Raw genomic sequence first — 21,763 nt, forward strand, 5'->3', positions numbered from 1 at the left:
ACTGATTCATTAGGAGCAATGTTGTGGTTCCTCTGAAGTGCTCACACAGGCCCTGAGCGGAGGAGATAAACACGAGAAGTGGTTTAGAGTGAGCTCAACCAGGTGAAGGGTGTGGGTGTGTGTGTGTGTGTGTGTGAGAGAGTGGATGGGTGCAAATTTGATCTAGATCCTGCTGTAATAACTGATGGTGGAAAGAGGCTTAACCCTTGGCTGCTGAAGTGGGACATTTGACACACACCACCTGGAGTGATGATTGGACTGAAACTGAGACTAGCAGCCATGGATAGGATAGATATTTCTCTACCTACATGTACATATTACCTCAATTACCTCGACTAACCTGTGTACCAGTCCCCCCTGTATATAGGCAAGCTACTGTTATTTTATTGTTGCTCTTTAATTATGTTATTTTCAATTTTCTTATTTTTTTATTTAAATGTTGTATTGATGTTTTACTTCAGTTTATTTTAGTAAATACTTTTATAACACTTATTCTTCTTAAAACGGCATTGTTGGTTAAGGGCTCGTAAGTACACCTGTTGTATTCAGCGCATGTGACAAATAACATTTGATTTGAGATATTGTTCAACTCATTTCAATCAAATCAAATTGTATTTGTCACATGCGCAGAATAGAACAGGTGTAGACCTTACCGCTTACTTACAAGCCCTTAACCAACAATGTAGTTCAAGAAATAGAGTTAAGTAAAAAAACAAAATAACCCAAAAGCCTTATACTGGAGAGAGGGAGGCAGATGGAGAGGGAGAAGAGAAAGAGAGAGATTTTGTAAGTGTAATGTTTACTGTTCATTTTTGATTGCTTATTTCACTTTTGTTTATGATCTATTTCACTTCCTTTGGCAATGTAAACATATGTTTCCCATGCCAATAAAGCCTTTGGAATTGAATTGATATGGAGAGAGAAAGGGAGGGGAAAGAGCGAGAGCGGGAACATGAGAGAAAGCCCCCACATTTCAATACTAAAAAAAGAACAGCGATAGAGGAGAGTCAAGTGAGTACAACAAGAAAGAGAGAGCAAAAACACTTACTTGCGACATCATGAAAAAAAACTGTTAAAACAAACATTGGGTACTGCAAAGTTCAACACGATAAAAGATGACAGAGATAAGAGGGAACATTTCCACTGTGCTTCTCAGTCAAAGGGGAAAATCATATGCTAATAAAGAAGTGTGCTGCTAGTAATTACGTTTTTCTCTCACAATAAAACAGAAACAGATGCTGCCCTCGCTGATGAATCAGATAGTGTCTCACAGAGAGAGAAAACATGGGGAAGAACACTGCTGAATTCATCCAACACACACACGGACAGAGATACACACTCTAACACACGACACACTTTCTCCCTCATATATATATATATATATATATATATATAACTTTCCCTCTCCGCTGTGGCCAGAGCACCCCTGTGCTCTAATGTTTATTTTGACACACCAAAGGGGCTGAGCAGCGTAGTGTCCAACATGTTTAAATCATAGGACAGCCTGTGTGTTCAACACGCCTGAAAGAGGGGATGAAGAGAGAGCAGAGATACAAAAGAGGTTGGAGGGGGGAAAAGAGGTACAGTAATGAGAGAACAAGGGTTCAATCGAGTCAAAGGGAAGATTTGAGAGGAGAGGGAGACAGATTAAAAAGATAGGGCCGAGATAGAAAGATGGACACAGACTACACAGAGATGTGCAGAGGGACAGCAGAAGCGATGGATATAATTGGATTGCTGGAGAGAGAGAAAGAGAGAGATAGGAAAAGAGACAGAGAGAGATGGTGAGAGAGAGAAAACCGGGCAGATTTAATCTAAACAGCCTAACACGCTGAGTGTCTCCTGCATGTCTTGTGGGCCCTAGTGATTTACTGTCATCTCTCACTCCTCCCCCTTTCCGCCGCATGGCCCAGGGTAAGTGCGTTTTAGTATTGACACCAGCGCGCTGCTCCACGGCGCTGCTTTCACCACCGGCATTTGTGCGTGTGTGTGTGTGTGTGTGGAGCAGATTTGTTCTCAGTCATTTCCATTCATCCAGGACCCAGAGGGAGTACGGAGGCAGGAGCGTGATAACCAGGAGAGATTGTCTACATGCTATAGTATTGTATAACCACAGTACCACTGATACATCATCTATCTTCAGGATCTGTGTATTCACTCTTTATTCAGCACTTAAGAAAGGTATTCAGTCCCTGTCTGCTGTATTAGGCTACACATAATACAATACAGTGTGTAAAGATAATGTGGTATATGTTAAAAAATATGCAGTGGGGTATGCTCAGTAATGTACACTACAGTATACAGGTTAATAGATTTATTAAGATATTTATAATATTTCATTGATATCCATGATTAGGCACCCTATATGTAGATAAGGGGGGGGGGGGGGGGTCTGCATGCCTGTTTGATACAAAAAACACCAGAAAAAAAAAAAAAAAAACATGCTGTCAAACTGGCCAAAAATCATACATTCGTTTTTCTCAATCGATTTCAAGCATTTTTTGGAACAATGTTGTCGATTTTCAAAACAGAGTTCACAAGACACAGAACTCTGTGGACTTTTGGAAAACAGTAAAATGCCTTCTCAAAACGTAAACACTTTCATGAAAATGATATTGTAGCCTACCATCAACATTGCTAATAGATTCATCAAAAGAACACTACTGCCTACAGAAAGATTAACGCAACCATACTTATCTTTTGAGCCCAAGCTGACAAAACAGAAAGTTAGTCTGGCTTTTAACAAATCGCAGCATTTTCTTTACAGTCACAAAATCATGATGATCAAAATTAGAAGTACAACTATCCAAAGGTGCAGAGTTATGGGCAATTACTGTCCTTTTATGCATATTCCACCAAACAATTTCATACTCATCAAATATTCCTGATAAAAAAAGCACATTGTGTGCCCACGATTCATTCATCAGTATCATCCAAATCCAATTCCATGTACCCAATACAAAGGCTGGTTTGTTCATTGTTTTGTAGACTTTCCATTGGGTTCACAGAAAAATCATATGCCATAGAAATATGGTAAGGTGAATACAATGGAGGAGCACAACTGATATGAATAGGCCTCAATCCACACCAAAGCAAAGCTCTGCCGTGGAAGGTCACATGATTACTTAATTATGTGCATCTCTGAATGTCTGCAATATTGTCAAAAATAATGTCATAACAACTAGACAGTCCCAACAGTCATCTAGATCTTTCCATTTATTTTAGGGCTACATGGTATGACACTGGGCCATCAGCGTCGCGTCACATAGAGCGGAGAGGAGCAGAGGGGAAGAGCCGCTTTATTATATTTCCCCCAAATGTACAGTTCCGTATTCATCAATTATTCCGAAGTACAATATCACTTGTCCAGTTTTTCAGAAGTACTGATTAACTTGTTCCTAGTAGTTGTATTAAATGATTCTCTGTTCTCTAATTACGGAAGTTGCTTTTGTTTACATTGTGAACCTAGCTAGTCAATGTAGCTAGCTAGTCGTAGCTTCTTAACTTAATACATCTTAGTGAAATAACCAGTGGTGTATAGTCAAAGCCATATGCAACCAAAATCAACTTTATTTCTCATGATTTCAATTCACAAGATAGAATGAACTCGCGCATCGGCCACCAACAATTTAACCATGGCGATGCTTGGACGCTGCTGTTGGACGTGATGCAGCTTTCGTCGATTTCAAAGGAAGCCTTTTCTCAACAGCTGATGGCAACGCCAGACGGCTATAGTGTAGCAGGGCCGTAATCGTGTTATATTATGTGAACAGAACACATAACAGTACATTTTGTATTCACTGATGACATTTGTATTAAACGTCTTGCAAATGGTGGTCTAAGATATGCAAGTCAGGTATTAAGGCATGAAAATGACCAGAAGTTCTGTAAATGTATTTGAGCGTTTCATCATTGCGGTTTTCTGCTATAGATGTTCCAACACAGACACAAAAACTGCTTGTACGCGATTGAGGAAAAACTGCAAAGGGATAGGTTGTAGTCTTTGCCCTAAGCCAGTTAGAGGTAGTTTCACGAGCCAATGCTAACTTCCTTTATACTGGACTCGGAAACATAATCCCAAACTATCCCTTTAACAGTTGTATTAGTTTAAGTGTGCTAATGTGTGTGTTTGTGTGTGCATAATATAGGCATATGTATGTATATACACCTGTGAATGTAATGTCTGACTGTGTAGTCACATAATTCCTTGTAAGTCTGCTTCCATTTGCATGTATGTGTGGGTGATGTACTAAGGTTTGTCTTGTGCAATAAGAAAGTGAGGCTCAGTATAAGGTTTCTCTTGAGCAACAGTGCTAATGAAGAAATTCCAAAAGCGTAAAAAATGTATCAGGGGATTGTGGAAAGTGCCAGTTCAGGCAAGTCCTCGGGCACCTTGGCAGAGCTGGCATGGTCATGTGCATTAGGCACCAAATGGGAGAAAATGGGTTCAAACATGGAGGGACTACCTGGACTTGTCCAATAAGAAACGCTCGGTCTTGTTTTCCGTTGCAAAACATTTGGTTCCGGTGTGCCCTAATGAACAAGACCCAGGTTCGAAATGCCCTGAAAGTCACATGGTGAGCTACAATATACAAAGTCATCATACTTCCTTTACTAAATAATTATGTTACAGCCCAGTTATAGTTGGCAGGAAGGAGCTGCCCATGTTACAGTTCCAGGAGGTTTTTTCTTTATCCAAACACTGCCTTGGGTTAATACTGTAGACTGCTTCTCCCAGTTCGGCTATCGACATCCAGATGATGTGAAAAGAAGGTGCCAGGTCTCCCAACTGGAAGCAGGCATGGCAGGCAGGCAGGGCAGGCAGCCCCCACTGGCCAAGAGAGACACTGACACCAGATCTCCACCGAAGCATGAAACAGCCACTTGTGTTTAGCTAAGAACGACTTCATCCCATGTGACTGTAAGTATCAGCATTCCTTACCTCTCCAATGTCAGGGATGGGCTATTCCAGGCCTGTAGGTCTACACAGTCCTGAAGGTTTAATCAATACTATTACATTTGCTACTAATGGGCCAACCACCAACTACACAGCATAAGCCAAGCTCCAATCCAAACAATGGACACTCGTAACACAAGACCCAATGTTGCAATTAAACTCAGCTAAACCAATGGCTCTCCAGGGCTGGAATTCCCCTACTTTCATTTCTTGACAGCCATTTATTTTATTTTTTTTGGGGGGGGGGGGGGGATCCCCATTTATTCCCATTCACAGGGAGGAAGTTGTTGTGATGGTGACAATAGGTCATGCTACAGTGGTAGTGATACATGGGTAATAGGAATCACTCCAGCATACTGGCTTTAGTTACAGTTCATTACAGGGTTTGAAAACACACATATAGGGGACGATGGCCCAAGCAATGACGGGATAGTTGGCATGACAGTTCCATGTGCTTCTAAGTACAGTAAAAAGCCTTTATATTAACAGTGAATGGCCATTTCACATTAACAGTTACAGCAAAGAGTTAGTTTGTCATAAAACAATGAGGGAGATAAATGCCATGTCTCTGATAGACCTGGCAGACATCGGATGGTTCGTTTTTTTTGCACATGGTACATTTTCCTTTCTACACTATTTTCAATATAGCTCATATTTAAAATGGAGAGGGGGGAGTCTTCAGTGATCTTTTTGTTCTTTATGTTCTCTTCATCAGTAGAGAAGCACTTGCCTGGTTCTCTCTCTTCATGCCACACCTGGATGTATTCACAGTGAAGTTCTCTCACATGGATGGGTTTGCTGACTGGGCTGACAGAGCGACCCACAAAGTGAAGGAGGGAGAGAGTGGAGCAGGGCAGAGGACACACAGATAGGACAACAGAGACAATATTGTCACCAGGCAAGCCCAGACACTGACAATGCACAGAGTTAATGCAGACAACAGTCGGAAAAAGAGGGAGAGAGAGTGAAGGAGAAAGGGAACATATAGAAGTGCAAAATGTGTCACCCTCTCGCTGCACCGATATAGTCAGTGAGGACAGAGCGCGAGAGATACCGAGAGAAAGGAGACAGAGGGTAAGAGCGGAAGGCTGGTGTACCCAATATGTCTATAAAGTCACCATTAGAAGTCAATAGAATGTTACACACCGGCTCAGTGGCGTATCTCGGGGGTTGTATTCACATAGGACGGACATGGAGGAATTAACATAGAAGTTTTTTTTTTCAAGTTAATGCCATATTTGACATGTGTGTTTTATCGTTGCTCTCCACAGTCTTTGTAGTTGGATCGTCGGTTGAGGGTTGATACGTTCTCCAGCTCTTAATGCTTGCTCTCAGAATGTCCTGGGCTCGTGGCGCTTCAGAAGGGGTAGGAGAGTTGGAATGGCATAGGGACAAATGTAGTGGAAATGCTTGGTTAAAGGCAAGAAAGTGATAAAATGTCTGTGATAAGTCACTGGGCAAGCCAATGAATTTACTTGTGTGAAGGTTTGAGACTAAGCATGGGGTTAAGATTGGAGTTAGGATTAAGGTTGGCGTCGGGACAGCTCTGATTGGTGGTGGGAGGGGGTCAGATGTAGGAGGTCCGAGGGAGACTGGGTCCTTTTGGCAGCTGGTGTCCTGGAACGCCCGGGCTACGGAGAACACTCCAGAGAGGCTGCAGACAAGGAGAGAGGGAGAGAGAGAGAGAGAGAGAGAGAGAGAGAGAGAGACAAAGAGGGGGGGAATGGAGAGAACGAATGAAAGGAAGGAGAAGAAAGGTGGAAGTGAGAAATGGATAAACAGAAAGAATGCAAAAAGAAGGGGGGGGGGTCAAAATGAACAGAGTTGAATGATGTACATGAGGAGACAAGTGGAGATCAAACCGAAAAAGGAGTGATAACAAGCACGGGGCACAGGGAGGCATAAAAATGGATCAGGGGAAAGGGAATTAACAAAAGAGGAGAGAGAAGGAGATGAGCGACAGAGAGGATAAAAGAGAGAGAGAGAAGAATAAAAAGAGTGGAGACATAATTATAAAAAGGGCAGAAGCAGCAGGTAATCAATACTGTGGCGCAGCATTGCACTCCAAGGAACACAAAGAGGTGGAGCGCTGTCTGTGTCTATATGTGTGTGTGTGTGTGTGAGAGAGAGAAAACGCACACACACACACAAGAATGAGTCAGGCGGATCAGGGGAGACAATTGACATTTAAAGCTCGGCGACGACAGTGACACGGCACGGGTGACACATGCCAAGTCTCTTTGATGAGTCTGAACTCGTCTCTGAAAGAGTGTCACACTGTGAATACACAATTTGCAGATTGAAATGAAAGCAAGCGCCGACGCTGTATTTACCATATAGGCTTTGTGGCTGTGTATCAAACAACATACTCAACATAAAGTTGGGGGCGTTAATGTAAATAGTCCAGGTAAACATTTGATTAGTTTAGCTGTTCAGCTGTCTTATGGCTTGGGGGGGGGGGGGGTAGAAGCTGTTAAGGAGCCTTTTGGTCCTAGACTTGGGGCTCCGGTAATGCGTCCATCCATATGAAAATCACCATTGACAAACACATCAGTCCAAGTCTTCAGTAACTGTCTGTATACAAGCATGTGTCAGACCACACACACAGATACAAAGGGAGGTAGAGAGCTGTGTGTGTGTGAGGAAGAGAGAGACTACCATGGTAGCGATAGTCTGAAATTCATTACCGTCTGACAGCCTGCCATAGAGTCTCTCCTAATACACACCACACTTTATAGTGCAGAAAATAGTCAAGGTTGCCCCTCTTTCTCTGTCATGCATATAACACACACACACACACACACACACACACACACACACACACACACACACACACACACACACACACACACACACACACACACACACACACACACACACACACACACACACGTCAAGGTTTTTTTCATACATGCACAACCGCATATATACACCCACAAACACAGAGATTGTTAAACAGCCATCACTAGCACATAAGAGGCTGCTGCCTATATACATAGACTGGACACTTTAATAAATGGAACACTAGCCACTTTAATAATGTTTACATATCTTGCATTACTCATCTCATATGTATATACTGTATTCTATACTATTCTACTGTATCTTAGTCTATGCCGCTCTGACATTGCTCGTCAATCTATTTATATATTCTTAATTCCATTCCTTTACTTAGAAGTGTTTGTATTGGGTATATGTTGTGAACTTGTTAGATATGACTGCACTGTCGGAGCTAGAAACACAAGCATTACGCTACACCCGCAATAGCATCTGCTAAACATGTGGATGTGACCAATAAATGTGATTTTATTTGACACAGCCCCACCCCAACCCATCCCTCCACACACACATTCTTCTCTATAATACATGTACCCACGTTATAAAGGTGGTAGTAGAGAATAGAGAGCAGACCTCAAGGTTCAATTCAATGACAAATATTGTATTTTCAATTTATGTCAATGTCAAGAATTCTCTTTTTCTTTGCCTGGAGCAGAAATAAACAGAATGAACGCATACTGCACACACAAACACACTGACTGAATGCTGCGACTGGTTGCCCTGTTCCCGTTGTTATATACACCTTTCGTATTATAAATCTATCAGCTATTATCTTGTTCTCAACTCTTGCTTTCTTTGCCAGGTCTCACTTGAAAAAGAGCCGTCAATCTCAAAGTGACTTCCCTGGTAAAATTAAGGATGATAATCAAATAAAAAATCTATAAAATTAAAACATCCCTGATTCACAGGCAATATTAAGACAGTTTTTTTTAGAGCCCCGCACATCATTGAAAAAAAGAACCTTCAAACTGCCTTAGTTATTAGCTATAATATTAAATGGTGAATAAAAGCGAGTAAAATTCTACCGTGCCTTTTAAGAGCCGTCAGAACACCCAGTGAACTCAGATTGACTAAATTCTATTATTTTCTCGGATTACTACACTCTACCAACTAAAATGAAACATGACAGGGTATGAATACAGCCATGTGAGTGTGTGTGTTGCCTAGTTTGTGTGCGCGAGTGATTTGTATTTGTGTACGAGTGTGCCAGTGCAGTGTGTGTGCGTATGTGTGAGTGTGTCGCCTATGTTTGTGAGTGAATGTGTGTATGCGGCTATGCCCGTGTGCGATTAGTGTGTGTGTGTGTGTGTGTGTGTGACACAAAAAAAGAGCAATGCACCACGCCCAGTTATTAAACTAACCAATTACATGGCCCACTCCTGCCGTTCACCGCCCAAACAAAGGCTGAATGTGTTGATTATTAATGTAGCGTTTTGCACTGTAATTTACACACACAGTAGAACCCAAAGACAGAGTGCTATATTGGTCTTCTCTCCCTCTAGTCGCTCAGTCACTCTTCTCTCAGTCTCTCTCTAGCCGGTGGTGGCTCCCTTGCCACTGGGCTAAATTATTAATGTGATTCACCCAGTATTAAGATACAAGCAGCAGCCTCTGAAACAGGTACTCACAGGTCGGAATTCTTGAAAGCTCTGAATGAAGAGAGGAGGTGGGGGGGGGGGCTTAATCTGTTTTCTCCGGCTCTCCATTTATCTATCTCTATGCATTAATAATCAGGCCTCATCTCTCATTATTTAATCAGAGCACACCTCTGAGTGTCTGCATCTACCTTTGCATCTCTCTCTCTCTCTCGCGCTCCCTCTTTGTATCTGTCGCTCTCTCTCTCTCTCTCTCCTCATCTCTGTTCTGCCTCTGTGGTACTCGGTGTGAGAAAGTGTACGCCTGGAGAGTCACACAGTACCTAGCTAATCGTCAAGCCAGCTTTGAAGTGCCTGATCTGGGCTATAGTCAAGCCTTTCCTGAGGGGTACTAAACGGGACGGAGGTTTGTGATTGGAGTGTTTGGAGTTCTTGGGGGTGTGGTGGTCACGAAATGTTGTCAGCTGGTGATTGTCAAGCAATATGGTAATTGACTGTAAACACATTTAGCATCTCCTGGCTTCCACACATAGTCTACAAGCCACTGATGCAGACCTTTGGAATATCTACATTTTAAAAAGTCTCATAAATCCATGTAATATAGCCTACACCTTTACAAGAAATCCATTATTTTAGACAGGTCTAAAGAAACATGATATGAAGAAAATGTAGTCCATTTCATTTCAGAATCACATACTCTGAGTTGTCCTTATCAGTGGTGTAACGTACTTAAGTAAAAATACTTTAAAGTACTACTTAAGTCGTTTTTGGGGGTATCTGTACTTTACTATTTATATTTTGGGCAACTTTTACTTCCCTACATTCCCGAAAGAAAAATAATGTACTTTTTACTCCCTACATTTTCCATGACATCCAAAAGTACATTTTCAATGCTTAACAGGACAGGAAAATTGTCCAATTCACACACTTATCAAGAGAACATCCCTGGTCATCCCTACTGCCTCTGATCTGGTGGACTTACTAGACACAAATCTTTTGTAAATGATGTCTGAGTGTTGGGGTGTGCCCTTGGCTATCCGTACATTTTAAAAACAAGAAAATGGTGCCGTCTGCTTTGTTTAATATAAGTAATTTGAAATGATTTATACTTTTACTTTGATACTTAAGTATATTTAGAACCTAATACTTTTAGACTTTTACTCAAGTAGTATTTTACTGGGTGACTTCCACTTTTACTTGAGTAACTTTCTATTAAGGTATCTATACTTTTACTCAAGTATGACAATTGGGTACTTTTTCCACTACTGGTCCTGGCCATGCCAAATAGCTGTGGGGTACACTAGTTCATTCAGCAGACAAGATTTGCTTGGAATTCTGTGGCACTTTATATTTTATAGTATAAGAATTGAACAAGCGGAATAAAATAGAAAGGATATTTTCTACAAACGATTTGAGGGAGTGTGCACATGCAGCTATTCTGCATTGAGTGGTTAACAAAGAAAATAGGTACTCCTATATGCTTAATTTAGAGTTATTAATGTAACTTTAGTTTTTCTACAAATGTTGGGCTATGTTTTGATTTTTAATACATTGTAAGGCTGCATGATGTGACTAATGATTTTGAAAAAAGTCGAATGAAAGGCATAAGCTCTGCTTAGTTTTTTTCTCAGGCTGTACACTTCATCAGTCTCTCATTCACAATTTGACAAGCACTTGCTAATGCTTCGATTTCCCGGCGGCATCCCCTTTGTGTGGCCGTAATGCACCCTAAAAAAATCCATGCCTTTTGCGGCCAGTGGCCATTGTGCTCTTGGCCCGGAGTGCTGCCTGCTCCGAAGCACCTCTCACTCACATGGCTCACGTGATCGGGTCTTTCTCCCAGGCTACAAGTGAAGACAGACACATCGGGGACGCAACTGCGCGTGTCCTTATCAAATTCCGAGGTGCATATTAAAGATATTGGAAGAACTGTCCACATTTACTTTTCGTCAGCCAACAAGATGAGTGGGCCTAACGAACAGCAAACGCTCTAGCCTATGTCATTCTACTATCCCCCATAGTACAAAAGTTGACCTATTCTATTCTGTGTGAGAAATAAATATTCCATAATAGTCTGGGACAGTTGTGGGATAGATCTAAAATGAATACAACCACTAGCATTCACATTTTGTTTTTACGCAATAAGGCTGACGCAACAGATCAGAACGTTTTGCTTAAAATGTTGATAAACTATTAGGCTGTTTCTTCATTATAAGCGCATCAATGAGCACACGGCTATAAGCGTGAATGTCCCATTAGCAGGAAAACACCATAATCAAAAGTGACCGCGACTGCGATTATGCATGTAATTCTTTTATTATAAAGGTGCATTTTTAATGATGAAAAGTATCTTCCCCAAACCTGAAACTCACGCGCTGCTTATGCATGCCATTTAGGCTCTACACCCCTTGAAAAGCTGATTAAATGTGCTTCATTTTAAGAAGTTATTTGGCCACTTTAGTTGTGATACAAATCTTATCAAAACATATAGGCCTATGGGCTAGGCTACATGAGGTGTGCGACCAGTGGCCATTTTAGCATGTAAATCTTGATGGGGCAAAAAATAAATAAATAAATGGGAAGCATGCCAGCAAAGCCACAACACAACACTAAACAATACATTAATTGCACTATAACGGTGACAAATGGTGCCCACAAACTGTTGGGACTGCTTTATGTAGGGCCTAACACCTTACCACTGCTACACCTGGCTATCAGCGGAGCCTTGTCTGGTATCAAAACAGTTCATTCAGCCTCATTTACTGCCTTTAAAAACAACTAAGCTGATATGGCTGACTTGCCTAAATAAAATGTGGTTTCTACTGACAATTGAGATGTACAAACTATATGGCATAAGGCGACGACAAGCGCATAAAAGGCAATTCATAATTTCGATCAAGTCATTAATGAGCGAGCTAGGACGGACGTAGTCAATATAACTATTTGTTCAGCACCTTTGAAATGTACAGCCGACAGAATTCAGAACATGGGCCATTCTTACAGTATTCTCCCTGTACACCAAGTCAGAACCGTAGGATAAATAAAGGGGGCATAATAAGCAGACAATGAAAGCTCTTACAATATTCAATGATTACATTTCTCTAAAACAGGGTAAAGGCTACGTGTGCACCACCAAGTCAGAACAGTAGGCGAAATCAAGAGGGGAAAATGTTGGATGACCGTTCAAAACGTTTTTTCCCCAGAGTTCCCAGTTGTCTTGAACTCACCAAAGTCAGATTTCCCAGTTACGAGTTAAGTTGAGTACAAATCATGCTTCATTGACAGCATTGCCAATGTTGAATGTTTATCATTTTAAACTTGGAAAAGAGACCATTAAACCCAGACTTGGGACCACACAGTCACTCCACTGAATAACAGGCTAGTGATTGCTTTGCAATGCTTGCAGTTAGCCACTGTCACTGATTCCTTCCAAACCACTCATCGTTGAATTTGTAATTTACAACTTCTGTAATGTTTATGTCCAATGGCCGATGAGCACCGATATGTTTTATCTATAATTTCTCAACATTATTTCTCTTCATATGACAAGGATTAAAAAGGATTTGCCAGTATATTGTCGACTTGATTCATGATGATGAATGCTAGCTAAGATTTTGAAAGTATGATGTGGACATGATCAGTCCAATCAAAGCTACTGTATATATAACGTGATTTGACGTCATTTTATCTGTGGCCAATTACCTTGAGCCTTCTTGGATGGGCACTTCTAATGTAACTTTATGGCAGCACCCAGGGGGCTTGAATTTTTTAGCTCTACCCTTAGACTTGGCGGTGACATAGTGTCCCCATGAGTGACAGAACACTGAGCCAGTCACGGCGCAACTAGAGAACATTACCAACCCTTACTCTCCATATTTTCCGCTGGCTGCCCCACCACCACAGAAAGCACTGAGCTAGGCTGAAACACCTGCATTTTGGAGCTGCCTTACTCAAGGAAGCAAAAATGAGACCATGTTTTTTTTGTACATTGTTTGCAAATGTAAAAAGCACCCCCAGATCATCACCAATCCTCCACCAAATTTCACTGTGGGTGCGAGACCTGGAGAGGCCTACAAGCCACAGTGTCTCGCATCCACTGTGAAATTTGGTGGAGGATCGGTGATGATCTGGGGGTGCTTCAGCAAGGCTGGAATCGGGCAGATTTGTCTTTGTGAAGGACGCATGAGTCAAGCCACGTACAAGGTTGTCCTGGAAGAAAACTTGCTTCCTTCTTCTCTGACAATGTTCCCAAACTCTGAGGATTGTTTTTTCCAGCAGGACAAGGACCACCAGATCAAGACCCTGTCATGGCCAGCCCAATCTCCAGACCTGAACCCCATTGAAAACCTCTGGAATGTGATAAATAGGAAGATGGATGGTCACAAGCCATCAAACAAAGCCGAGCTGCTTGAATTTTTGCGCCAGGAGTGGCAAAGTCACCCAACATCAATGTGAAAGACTGGTGGAGGGCATGCCAAGACATATGAAAGCTGTGTTTGAAAATCAGGGTTATTCCACCAAATATTGATTTCTGAACTCTTCCTAAGTTAAAACATTAGTGTTGTGTTGTCTAAAAATGAATTTGAATGTATTTTCTTTGCATTATTCGAGGTCTGACAAGTTGCCCAACATGAGCTCATGGGCTCTCGTGAGGTGTTTGATTCGATTTTCAATCACATTTGCATTGATGTCAGAGTGATTAAAGGGACAATAGAGTGCTGAGTACCAGGCAGTTAGCAAGTTTGGTAGGCTACTAATGACCATCAGTAGCATCAGAGCTTGGAGAAGCCTAGTTACCGTGACTAAAGTGCCACATATAATTTGACTCTTGACCGCCGGTGCGGCGATAATATGCTCACCGCAACAGCCCTAGATGTGGTCTCATTTGTGATTGGATGATATCCATTTTTTGTGTGTGTGAGATCTGGTGTTTGACTGGCTCCTTTCCCTCTGTTTCGGGTTTTATACAATCTCAGAAGGGCTGTTGTTTTGGTGACGGACCTTATGTTTACTTGGTCTATGAGACCTTCACACTTGAAGATTGTCTAACCAGGCCTGAAATGGAATGCCCTTCGTCTGATGTGCTTTAAGCAAGCAAATGATCAGTGAATGTATTTCTACTATCTGGTTGGTCTACAGACTCATTACTGCAGCAGCATTTGCTCACGCACACACATACACACGAAGGAGGATATTGTTTAGATACTCTATAGCTCACAGATAGGGTTTAGCAAAGCCTTGTTCCACAGTGTGCCTTCAAAATAGGTCATCCTGTTCTCGGGCTGTTCGTGAGTTCCCTTTTCCCCTGCCCTGATTTCACAACATAAACAAAGACTGACGTTTTTTCCCTCTACGAAACAGAAAAACCCTTGCTCATCAGCATAACCAAGTGAGGTTAAGTAAATAAGTCTTATTTATTTTATGCGGAGGGAGTCGTTTGGTCTTTGTTATGACATGTCACACAGGTTTTTGTTTGTCGCATTTCTTCCTGCAACTGCAAACCCCTACTAGTACTCAAACTGTCAATGTTTGTAATTAGGATTAGGAGAAAGATTTCGTTTTGGGGAATGACTGGGGGTTTGGGGCGAGGGGAGGGGGTGTGCGTGGCGGGAAAGTGGGATATAAACATACAGGTAACTGACAAAATAATGGAAACACTTGAGGGAAACAAAGTATATTTTTTTATTGAATATTACTAACATAAACACATTTTGGCCAAGGGATCCGTGGACTAAGTTGATAGCCAGGGGTCCGCCAAAAATGACTGAATTGTGCTTGTGATTGGTTTATTCAAATAACTCATTTGACAAGTCATGTCAATCAAATCAAAAGAATGCATCTCATTCACGCAAGGTCAATGTTATCTCGCTCGTTTGAATTTCTCCGGGCCTAGCTAGCAATCATGGACAGATTAAAAAAGATATAATAATAACTTCCCCGAGCACTAGTAGTACAACAGGTGAGGATAGGGAAAAAGGGAGACCTAGTCAGTTGCACAACTGAATGCATTCTACCGAAATGCCTGCAGTCGTTATCTTATGAGGTGATGAAGCCAGCTAAACTAAGGCGGTCCGGTCCAGCAAAGATCGATCTGTTCCAACAGCAGCCGAAATGAGCGAGGTGATTCTGGTGTAGTACATGGGGATGTATGAAACTTACTCCTCAGCTGGAAGTTTCCCACTTGCGTCGCCTCATTAGCTAGCATTGAGGTGGCACGATCGGCTAAGACGCTTGAGGGTGGTCACGTGTGTTTGTGAAGCAGAGATCCCAAGTTTGCGCCAGGTATGGACCGAATCAGGAGGAAGCGGTATTCGCTAAGCAAAGAGCGTGACATTCTTAACACTGGGAACAAGACACAGCTAATAATATGAAAACTGTGACACTCACCAAACGACACAGTGAAAAGGAGAATATCTCCTCAGATATCCGATCACAACTTGTGGAAAGATTGCAAGAATGTAAATAATTTTCGATTCAGATGGAGTCTACTGATGTTGCAAATGCTGCACAGCTGTTAGTTTGGTTCGCTATCCATGGGAAGGACAGATTTTGGAGGACTTCTTATTTTGGAAAAAGGTGCCGGTCAAACAACAGGTGAGGAAATATTCTAAATGTTGGATAAATTCATGACCGAATAAGAATTAAGCTGGGAAAAACGTGTGGCTGTATGTACAAATGGTGCGGCGGCAATGACCAGTCGCAAGAGTCGGGTAGTCGCAAGAATAAAGGCTGTCAACCCCAAGATAGTGGGCGTCCACTGCATGTTACACCGGCAAGCACTTGCATCCAAAGCCATGGAACAAGACTTCTGTGCTTAATAAGGTTGTGACGGGAGTTCATTTGTGAAATCAAGGCCACTGTAGTCACGTCTGTTTGCACATCTTTGCAAAGAAATGGATGTGGAACATGACACTCGTTTCACTCCGAGGTGCGGTGGCTCTCCCGCAGAAAAGTGTTACAGCAGGTGTTTGACCTACGCACACAGATGTGGTCCCGTGTGGCTCAGTTGGTGGAGCATGGTGTTTGCATGGTGTTTGCAACGCCAGGGTTGTGGGTCCGATTCCCACGGGGGACCAGTACGGAGAAAAAATTTATGAAATGTATGCATTCACTACTGTAAGTCGCTCTGGATAAGAGCGTCTGCTAAATGACTAAAATGTAAATGTTGTGTGCAAGTTTCTGAAAGAGGACAAACTTGCATTTTTTTCCAATTTAGAATGGATTGCTAAACATGCCTACCTCACTGATTTTAACAGACTTAACTTATCCATGCGAGGGGGTTATGCCTCTATTCTGGAGGTGCGAGACAAGATCAATGTTTTCAGGACGAAAATGTAAATTTGTCTAACAAGGCTACAGAACGGGATTACTGACATATTTTTTGACACAAACATTCCATCAGTGAACATAGTGAGAGACAATCATCTCGCTTCATGGAGTGAGTATATAAATTCATACTTCACAGATGAACACAAATGATTGGGACTGGGTCCGTGATCCATTTACCCTCGCCGTGACATCTAAGAGCGGCCTATGTGGAATGGCTGAAGAGGAGTTGGAGTTATCCTGTAATAGGACACTGAAGATCAAACTCCAGCAAATGTCTCGTGGATTTCTGGCCTACTGTGAAAAAAAGAGTATCCTGAACTTACCACTGAGGCCATGAAGATTTTGCAGCCCTTTCCTGCATCTTTCTCTACATTGACAGCAATGAAGAAAGTACAGGGCTTGGTTGCAGGTGGAAAATGAAATGCAAATTTGTCTGCCATCCATCCCACCAAGAATAAACATGCCCTCAACTAGAGGCAGCCACACCCATCACATTTACGTAGGACACTAACAGTTACTGATGAATAAGATGCCAATACTGATATGCGGTTTGTAGGTATGTGCATCTTTCCCTTTCAAGATGATTCGTTATGCATCTAGATACATGTGCTCGGACACAATACAGGAACGCTACGTTTTGGTTTGAAACGATTCGGTGTGATTAGAGAATGAATCGATGAGATTCGGTTCGATACACGTACAGTTGTTGCATAAACACATTCATTTTCTATTCTAAATTAAAATTTGCTGCTGATGGAGCTCATGAGCTGGGCCTCTCTGGCATGGATTTGTCTGAGCTGACGTTTGTGTGTGTAAATGATGTATGTACACTACATGACCAAAAGTGTGCGGACACCTGCTTGTCGAACATCTCATTCCAAAATCATGGGCATTAATATAGACTTGGTCCCCCTTTTGCTGCTATAACAGCCTCCACTCTTCTGGGAATGCTTTTCACTAGATGTTGGAACATTGCTGGGGGGACTTGCTTCCATTCAGCCATAAGAACATTAGTGAGGCCGGGCACGGATGCTGGGCGATTACGTCTGGTTCGTAGTCAGTGTTCCAATTCATCCCAAAGGTGTTCAATGGGGTTCAGAATGGCACTCTGTGCAGGCCAGTCAAGTTATTCCACACCATTTCAGTATGTGGGTCGCTTTGTGTATGAGGGCATTGTCCTGCTGAAACAGGAAAGGGCCTTCCCCAAACTGTTGCAACAAAGTTGGAAGCACAGAATTGTAGCATTAAGATTTACCCTCACTGGAACTAAGGGGCCTAGCCCGAACCATGAAAAATAGCCCCAGACCATTATTTCTCCTCCACCAAACTTTACAGTTGGCAATATGCATTGGGGCAGGTAGCATTCTTCTGGCTTCCGCCAAACCTAAATTTGTCCGTCTGTTGTTGCTTGACCACGAGATACTTGCGTCCAGTCTGCATGGTTAATGCAGCACATACAACATTTACATTACATTTACATTTAAGTCATTTAGCAGACGCTCTTATCCAGAGCGACTTACAAATTGGTGCATTCACCTATAATATCCAGTAGAACAACCACTTTACAATAGCAATGTTGACAATGATGTTTCCACTTTTCTTCTTAAAATAAATCCACAAGCGTTCTATATTTACACTATTAGTTTATTTTTCTTAAATCTGCAAACTTGTAACGCTAAATTGTGTTAGCTGCTAATGCTATTCGCTAGTTAGTACATTTTTTAGCTAGCTAGCCAGCTAAGTCAGAGCAAATGTAGCTAGCTATACAGCCTGATACCAGTGAAGGTGTAGGTCTAAATCAGCATGTTTGTGCAACAGTATCTTGCAAATCAAAGAGGAATAGGCAAAGCATGAATATGCTGGACACACGAAGAAACATTTAATGTAGCCAAAGATGATAGGGTCCCCTAGGAAACACTGACCAACACTTTGGTTCCTACCCCTGTCATAATAACTCCTCCTTGGCATTTTCATTCATTATCATGTCAAACAACACTGTATTCAAAGTGCCCACTATTATTTATATTCTGACTATTGAATTATAATAATTATTTTATTCCAACAGTTCACCTAAGTTCCCTGTAAATCATCATAGTACGATACCATGATTCCTCTATTCTCAAATGTCTTTACTACATGTTATGGTACTCAGCAGGGGACCCTACTTAACTCACTACCAGGACTATGTTCTCTTTAGCATGCAGAAAGATTAATCTTTGCTACATAACTTCTCCTCTAGGGCTTTCACTTAGTGACGCAACAGAAAAAAAACAAAGAACGTGTGAGTGCAGAAATGTTGAAAGTACTGTAAATGTGCCATGAGCATTACTGTAGGCGGTCCAGAGATGTTTAATGATGGTGGTGATGGCGTCACGATCCTCCACTTTCAGGGAGGTTACAGTGTTATTGAGTTAATCTCAAGACTATCACATGGTTATTGTAGGTCCAGCATGGGTGAATGCAAAGATATGTTGTAGCTCCAAAATTGGTTCCAGGTAAGGTAGCCTATTGGTTGTAGCTAGTAGTGTATTCACCATATCTCTAGCATGGGTTCCAGCTATAATAACAGTTGTAGCTCAAGCATTAGCTGTATTAGCATTAGCTGTATTAGCATTAGCTGTATTAGCATTAGCTGTATTATCATTAGCTGACTGCTAAACAAGGCTGCTAAATAGTTACCCGGACTACCTAAATAGTATTGTAATCGAGCAGTTTGTAGAGATTTTCGGGTTTGGGTTACTGAGATTAGCTGTACGCTAGCTCTGGTAAAGCTTGTTGATACAGCATCGCAGGCACTGGAGTTTGCTGAATAATTAATTTTACTTTGGGGCTCAGGTATTCTACTGCAGTTTTGGCACCACTCTTGGTTCCTTCTGCTAGTTAGGGAAGCAGAGCGAGAGGGAGGAGAGGGTCGGGGGCTGCAGCCTTGCCCAGTCCCAGCACAGCTTTCACCTGACACTGATAAATACCTGAGGAATGGGACACACTCGAGAGCGCCACTACGGCGTCATTAACCTTGTAAAACCGAACCCCGAGCCCATGATTAACGGCGGCCCATTATGTGCTATTAAACACCATCACGGGAGCGTCCCGTAGCCCATACCAAAACACACAACTAAAGCTGCCAAAGACGTAGGGGCTTACTTCGTGTAGCTAACTTTTCTAAGTGCGGCTATGTAACAACTCCCATAGGAGGAAAGCTGTTACATAAAGCCACAGGCCTCTAGTTCTTGCAGGAGGGCCAACATGCTTATGATATGATTGTATGGTAGTATATGGACCAAAATGCTCTATACTCCTGCTCTGTGTCACGTTTGCAGTGTCTCTTACATGTTTCTCCTCCCCGTTTATTTCAAAGGCTGTTATTGTTTATTAAAATAGAATAGAACGCCACGGAGTCCCCATAGAGTCTGGGCGATAAGCAAAATACCCCAACACAGGAAAAAAAAACATGTTGTTTTTTTTTACATAAGAAAAGAAGGGTAAAGAAGAAAGAGGCGGAGAGAATGAAGTGGGGAATGAAACAGAAAGCGAGAAAAGAGAAGGTGGCATGCAGGATGGGAGTCGAGAGAAAAGGAAGGCAGAGAGAGCGAGAGACGGGGGGGGGGAGCGGGAAGGAGCGAGAGAGAGGGGAGAAAGATGAAGAGTGCTATTCCCTGATGTGACTCTCGGTAAGGCTATTCGCAGCTACTGCTCGGAGGATTAGTGCATTTACACTTCGGCTTAAAAATAGTCCCCGTGATAATTTATTGAGCTGGAGCGCGCCGTCCCGCATTGTGCTCCTAGAGTTCTTGCACTGACAATGCACTGTTCCAGGCATGAGACCTTTTGCTCACTCCCTACAGAACCTCAATGTCATTTACAGTGGCATGAAAAAGTATGTGGACCCTTGGAATTACCTGGACTTCTGCATAGATTGGACATAACATTTGATCTGATCTTCATCTAAGTCACAACAATAGACATACAGTCTGCTTAAACGAATAACACAAACAATTATACGTTTTCATGTCTTTATTGAACACCGTGTAAACATTCACAGTGCAGGGTGGGAAAAGTATGTGAACCTTTGGATATAATAACTGGTTGACAGCAATAACCTCAACCAAATGTTTTTTCCAGGAGGAATTTTGGACCATTCCTCTTTACAAAACTGTTTCAGTTCAGCAATATTCTTGGGATGTCTGGTGTGAACCGCTCTCTTGAGGTCATGCCACAGCCTCTCAATCGGGTTGAGGTCTCTGACTGGGCCACTCCAGAAGGCGTATTTTCTTCTGTTGAAGCCATTCTGTTGTTGATTTACTTGTGTGTTTTGGGTCGTTGTCTTGGTGCACCACCCAACTTCTATTGACAGACAGATAGCCTTACATACTCCTGCAAAATATGTCATGATAAACTTGAGAATTCATTTTTCCGTTGATAGCAAGCTGTCCAGGCCCTGAGGCAGCAAAGCAGCTCCAAACCATGATGCTCCCTTCACCGTACTTTATAGTTGGGATGAGGTTTTATGTTAGTGTGCTGTGCCTTTTTTTTCTCCACACATAGTGTTGCGTGTTCCTTCCCTCCAAACAACTCAACTTTAGTTTAATCTGTCCACAGAATATTTTGGAACATCCAGATGCTATTTTGCGAACTTCAGATATGCAGCAATGTTTTTTTTATGTCTTACTGTGGACTGATGAACATCAAGGCTTTTAGATATACTTTTGTAACCCTTTCCAGCTAAATTCAAGTCAACAATTCTTAATCTTAGGTCTTCTGAGATCTCTTTTTTTCGAGGCATGGTTCACATCAGGCAATGCTTCTTGTGAATAGCAAACTCAAATTTTGTGAGTGTTTTTTATACGGCAGGGAAGCTCTAACCAACATCTCCAATCTCATCTCAATTGTACTCCAGGTTAGCTGACTCCTGACTCCAATTAGCTTTTGGAGAAGTCATTAGCCTAGGGGTTCACATACTTTTCCCAAGCTACACTGTGAATGTTTAAATGATGTATTCAATGTAGGCAAGAAAAATACAATAATTTGTGTGTTTTTAGTTAAA

General features: G+C 42.0%; 1 protein-coding gene across 1 annotated transcript in view; it reads right to left on the reverse strand.

Moving 5' to 3' along the window:
- Positions 1 to 2,737: 2,737 nt before the first annotated feature.
- The window catches only part of samd12 (sterile alpha motif domain containing 12), a 130,278-nt gene continuing 111,252 nt past the window's right edge, over positions 2,738 to 21,763 (reverse strand). The window contains exon 5 of the mRNA XM_029731470.1: positions 2,738 to 6,611. Coding sequence (XP_029587330.1) covers positions 6,589 to 6,611 — 23 coding nt within the window. The 3' untranslated portion in view covers positions 2,738 to 6,588. The remainder of the gene's footprint in view (positions 6,612 to 21,763) is intronic.

This window comes from Salmo trutta, chromosome 34 (assembly GCF_901001165.1).
Source record: "Salmo trutta chromosome 34, fSalTru1.1, whole genome shotgun sequence".
NCBI classification, from domain to species: Eukaryota; Metazoa; Chordata; class Actinopteri; order Salmoniformes; family Salmonidae; genus Salmo; species Salmo trutta.